Raw genomic sequence first — 6079 nt, forward strand, 5'->3', positions numbered from 1 at the left:
AGGTTTCCGCAACTCACTGGGCGGCTCACACTTTCGCGCTCGCGCCCCGCCTCCCCGTCCCACCCCAGCGAGGGGCGCCCAGCCCGCCTCGAGAGGAGCGTGCCTCGGCCGCTAATCGCGCGCCGCCCCCGCCTCCGTTTCACTGCCCGGAGACGCCCTGGCCAGCTTAGCCCGAGCCGACTCCCGGGGCTGCACGACGCCGCCGATTGGCCGGCGGTAATTACGGGCACACTCCGGGTGGGGGGAGGGGCGAGGGCGGCCTCCCGCGAGCATAAATTATGCAAATACCCAGGCGCTGCACGGGGATGACCTGCCGCCTCGCTCCATTCACCCGGGCTGCCGCGGGGGGCGGAGGTGGCAAAGGAGGGGGGCGCCCATTGTTGCGCCGGGTACTTAAGGGGTCCTGAGGCCAGTCGTGTGCCACACTCGGTGCTCACACGAGCTGATCTGATCGCCGGCGACATCACTCGGGAGACAGGTCGGGCGCGTGGTCCCTGCAGGCGAGGCGAGGAGGCGAGGCCAAGTTCTCCGTGCGCCCCTGCACCCTTCCAGGCTCTCGCACCTGCAACTGGCAAAGAGTAACAACTCCAGGCTGTTGGGAACGTAAGTGCGCCCTGGCGGCCCTGCCCTCAGTCCGGGCTGCAGCTCTCTGAGCGACTTTCTATCTGTCCGTCGGTCCTGCACAGGGCAACGATGCCAGCTCCCCTTGAGACCTGCATCTCCGACCTCGACTGCGCCAGCAGCAGCGGCAGTGACCTGTCCGGCTTCCTCACCGACGAGGAAGACTGTGCCAGACTCCAACAGGCAGCCTCCGCTTCGGGGCCGCCCGTGCCAGCCCGCAGGGGCGCGCCCAATATCTCCCGCGCGTCTGAGGTTCCAGGGGCACAGGACGACGAGCAGGAGAGGCGGCGGCGCCGCGGCCGGACGCGGGTGCGCTCCGAGGCGCTGCTGCACTCGCTGCGCAGGAGCCGGCGCGTCAAGGCCAACGATCGCGAGCGCAACCGCATGCACAACTTGAACGCGGCGCTGGACGCACTGCGCAGCGTGCTGCCCTCGTTCCCCGACGACACCAAGCTCACCAAAATCGAGACGCTGCGCTTCGCCTACAACTACATCTGGGCTCTGGCCGAGACACTGCGCCTGGCGGATCAAGGGCTGCCCGGAGGCAGTGCCCGGGAGCGCCTCCTGCCGCCGCAGTGCGTCCCCTGCCTGCCGGGTCCCCCAAGTCCCGCCAGCGACGCAGAGTCCTGGGGCTCAGGTGCCGCCGCCGCCGCCTCCCCGCTCTCTGACCCAAGTAGCCCCGCCGCCTCCGAAGACTTCACCTACAGCCCCAGCGAGCCTGCTTTCTCCTTCCCAAGCCTGCCCAAAGACTTGCTCCACACAACGCCCTGTTTCATCCCTTACCACTAGGCCCTTTGTAGACACCGTTACTTTCCCCCTCCCCTAGTCAGCAGGCAATAGATGGGGCCCCAGCTGCCGCCTCGGGACCCCCTCTACGCGGAGGGAGGAAGCGGGAGCTTTAAAGCGGTCAGGGATACCTGAGCCGCTTGTTAGGTCGCCGCACACTCGCTGCGGCTGCCTCTTGGTCTGTTTCCCCAGCCCTCAGCCCCGAGCCCCTCCTGCCCGCCCCTAGACGGCCTTTCCTTTTGCACTTTCTGAACTCCACAAAACCTCCTTTGTGGCTGGCTCCGAACTGACCCCAGCCACCACTTCAGTGTGATTTAGAAAAGGGACAGATCAGCCCCTGAAGAGGAGGTGAAAAGTCAATTTTACAATTTGTAGAACTCTAATGAAGAAAAACGAGCATGAAAATTCGGTTTGAGCCGGCTGACAATACAATGAAAAGGCTTAAAAAGGAGAGACAAGGAGTGGGCTTCATGCATTATGGATCCCGACCCCCACCACTGCAGGCTCGCTCTAGGAAGAACTGGAGACTCTTGCTTAGCTATTCAGACACAGGGCTGGAGAGTACTTTAATTTATTCAAGATGCTTCATTCATATGAAAATGTATTTTTGTACATAAAGAGTTTATTATGAGCTATCAAAGTTTACATTTTTGTACTGCAGATGCTTCATGTAAATAAAAACTAAGAAAAAAATAAGTCACCAAGTTTCTTGCCTAGTATTAGTGTCTCTGGGGCTTGTCTTGCTTTTCCCTGGTGGCTCAACCACTAAAGTGAAACACTATCCCCACTCACCTCCAAAGCCTCCATTCCTGTTTCAAAAACAATTAAAAAATAAAACGCACCTGATTTCCACCAAGAAACGGATAAAGACAGACTAGGGCATTTGGGATCTATCATTCCTTTCACCTTGTAAACACAAGGGAGATCTTTCAGGCTCCCCATAAGCCAATTAAGACTTTTTAGTAGGGAATTAGCCCCGGATCCGCAGCTACCTGTTGAGGTAGGAGCAGTGGGAGAGTCTTTCTTTTGAGGAACTCCACATCAGCTGGCTCTGTGTTTCAAAGAGAGGGGATTAAAAAGATCAATACAGTGTGACCACTGGTTAGGAAATCCCAGTGACAGGTGGGCCTAGGCTAGGCAAGCAGAAGGATCCACTCTTGTAACAGCCTATTTAGAGGGAGAAATTCATTTGTAAACAATGCCTCCAAATTGTTGTCCATTGAGGCTGGGTTCACCCTGGCTGTGAGGTGTGGGATGAATCATGCTGGTGTGGTGTCCTGAGTGGGGTGTGTAGCTGCCTAAGATTGTGAGCTAGGGTTCCTGCATTCTCCTCAACTCCCATCCCCCCAACACATACACACACTTAACACTAGCTGTGGCCCATAGTGGTGGGGAAGGGAGGGGCACACAGAGGGATGGCTTGGGTGCAGGGCTTCCTCAGCCAGGCCTCAGGGGCAATAGCTAAAGCTTTCATCTGATGCCAGAGAAATCAGCTGCCCAAACTCAGTGGGGATTTTTCTGGCTGCAATGTGTTTGTCTGTTGTCTGACAATTAGCTAACAGCATCGGCTAGTAACAGTTTTTGTTTTAAAATTTTAGAATGTGGGTAATTACAAGATGTAGTTCCTAAAATGCTTTTACTGACCTTCCTCAGCTCACAAGTTACCCTGTGTTGTTAAGACTAGATCTCGGCCAGGCACAGTGGCTCACGTCTGTAATCCCAGCACTTTGGGAGGCCCAGGCACATGGATCACTTGAGCTCAAGAGTTCAAGACCAGCGTGGACAATATGCAAAAGTTAGCCACCGTGGTGGTGTGCACCTGTGGTCCCAGCTACCCAGTAGGCTGAGGAGGGAGAATCACCTGAGCCCAGGGAGGTAGAAGCTGCAGTGAGCCCTGATGGCACCACTGCATTCCAACCTGGATGACAGACTGAGACCCTGTGTCAAAAAAAAAACCAAAAACAAGTCTTTTTTTCCACTGAATTCTTCTTTTCATGAATATAGTGATTTAGTGGCAAGGATGCAAGGGGAAGGTGGGAACGGGTTCAGGAAAATGTGTCCTGAACACCAAGTTGGTACAGTGAATGATATTTATAGAGAAAATACATTTGTTTAGGAGGCACATAGAAGCAGAGGGCCAGAGTATGGTCACTGATAGCAGGTTCTACTTATGGAAGCATTTTCCCTCCTCACATGTTACCATAGTGAGTTGGATCCACAGATCCATACACTAGGTCCCTGAAGGCATCACTAAGCCCAGCCATTGGCAAGGCACCCTCCTTCAGATGCAAAGGCTACTTTGTAGAAGGTTCTGGAAAGTTGAACGCCTTCTCTAATCATCCCCAGAGAGACAAAGTCATTCAAGAAAATCTTCAAATCTCTTCTGCTAAAAGCTCCAAGGAAAAAGTCATGTTTCTAAAATAACCCAGCCCAGGGTCTCACTCTATAGTCTGTCTCAGAATTGATTCACTTGACTAGTTTTGTGTTTTCTGTTTTCCTAACGCAAATAACAAAATGGTCTGCATCAGATTTTCTGCTCTCCCATGCATAGGATGCTTGGAAGTGACGCCCTCTAGCTTTCTGAAGGGCCCAGGCCAGATTCAAGAAGGGCAAGTCTCCTATGGAGAGTCCAGCCGTAACATTGGCACACATGTCTGGGACAGGGGAAGAGAACAACAGATTGTGTACTGATTATTGTCCAAGATCCTAGGGGAAAGCACTGGCAAACAGCTGCAGCAGGAGCTTGGCCTCATACAGCTGCATATGTGCAGCACTGGAAGCAGTGGGGAAGACCTTCACCACTGAGACTGAACATAGCAAATCGTATCCTCAAGTTTGTTGCCACAGTAGGCTCACAACTCAATATGTAGAGATGTAAGACCCAGAGCACCTTTCCAAAAAGAAAAGTCTTTAACAACATCATTGGTGGGGGGCATCTCTACTCCCACCAGTTAATACTATTCTTCTAAGGAAGTCAGCATATATGTGCAGCTCTTGGAGTTCTCAAAGAGGGGAAAAGAAGAAAAGTGATTAAAAATGCTTATCCCCACCTCAGGGACCTCTTTCTTCCTGCAGCAAACTCTTATTCATCCACAAGCCACCTGTGGAAGTAGGGGGTGGGGTGGGGGATCAGGGGGTGAGGTGGGAGTAAGAGAAGAGCAGGCAAGTTACTAAAATTTCCTACACAATGACAGAACATAGACCTCCCTGCTGACAACTATGTCTCTATCCTCCACATAGTCTTCCACTAAGCAACCAGCAGGCACTTCAGAAGGTTTCTTCATTCTCTATATCTCTACATTTATTTTTGCCCTGGTTTAACATATGTATTTGTTTTTGTTTTTGAGACAGTCTTGCTCTGTTGTCCAGGCTGTAGTGCTATGTCATGAGCTCAGGTCACTGCAACCTCCGTTTCCTGGTTTCAAGCAATTCTCCTGACTCACCCACCCAAGTAGCTGGGATTACAGATGCATACCACCATGCTTGGCTAATTTTTTCTACTCTTAGTAGAGACAGTGTTTCACCATGTTGGCCAGACTGGTCTCGAACTCCTGACCTCAGGTGATCCACCTCCCTCAGCCTCCCAAAGTGCTGGGATTACAGGCATGAGACACCGCACCCAGCCAACATATATATTTGTATACATTGCTTCCAAGCCTTTGTGAAAGCAGGCAAGGGAAGATTAGCATGAACTAGTAAAATAAAGATTCCACCCATTCTCTTATTTCTTTAATGACTTTTTATCAAGCCCCTACTATGTGCTGAGCACCTTTCTAGGCACTGTAGTAACCAAGACAGACAAAGTTCTTGGCCCAAAGGAGCTTTCATTCTAGTGGGGAAGGGCAAAATAAATTTATGAAAAATTGGGTACGTTCTGAGGAGAAAAAATAAATTAAAGAAGGTGACTCCAATGCCAGAGTGGGAGAATGGTTGCTCTTTTAGAAAAGGTAGTCAAGGAAGGTCTTTGAGTGTTGTTACATTTAAGCAAAGGACTAGATGAAGACAGGGAGTGGGAAAGTCATGCCAGTATCTTGGGTAAGGGCAGCATCCCAGGGAGAAGGCCCAGCAAGGGGAAAGCCCTGGCCATGCAGCATATTAGAGGGACAGCAAGGAGGCTGACATGGCTGGAACAGAGGGCATGCCATTGGCAAGGATGGACAGAGAGATGGCGATATCATTTGGCTCTGTCCCCACCCAAATCTCATCTTGAATTCCATGTGTTGTGGGAGGGACCTGGTGGAAGGTAATTGAATCATGGGGGCAAGTCTTTTTCATTCTCATGATAGTGATTAAGTCTCATGAGATCTGATGGTTTCAAAAAGAGGAGTTCCCCTGCACAAGCTCCCTTTCTTTTCCTGCTGCCATCTATGTAAAACGTGACTTGCTCCTTCTTGTCTTCTGCCACGATTGTGAGGCTTCCCCAGCCACGTGGAACTGTAAGTCCAATTAAACCTCTTTCTTTTGTAAATTGCCCAGTCTCAGGTATGTCTTTATCAGCAGCATGAAAACTGACTAATACAGATGGGATGCACAGTCAAATCACGGTGAGCCTTATAAACTATTATAAGGACTTCAGGTATTTTCTCAAGGTGATTGGAGAGCTGAAAGCAAAGGTGTGCTATGAATCACCTTATATTTTTAAAGGCCACACTAGTTGTTATACAGATGATAG

General features: G+C 51.3%; 1 protein-coding gene across 1 annotated transcript; it reads left to right on the forward strand.

Annotated features, from left to right (window-relative positions):
• Nucleotides 1-425: 425 nt before the first annotated feature.
• Nucleotides 426-2092, forward strand: NEUROG1 (neurogenin 1). Its single transcript, XM_033178638.1, has one exon. The coding sequence runs from the start codon at nucleotides 694-696 to the stop codon at nucleotides 1408-1410; it is 717 nt and encodes a 238-aa protein (XP_033034529.1). The 5' UTR covers nucleotides 426-693; the 3' UTR covers nucleotides 1411-2092.
• Nucleotides 2093-6079: the final 3987 nt, after the last annotated feature.

This window comes from Trachypithecus francoisi, unplaced genomic scaffold (assembly GCF_009764315.1).
Source record: "Trachypithecus francoisi isolate TF-2019V2 unplaced genomic scaffold, Tfra_2.0 Lachesis_group2, whole genome shotgun sequence".
In the NCBI taxonomy this organism is placed as follows: Eukaryota; Metazoa; Chordata; class Mammalia; order Primates; family Cercopithecidae; genus Trachypithecus; species Trachypithecus francoisi.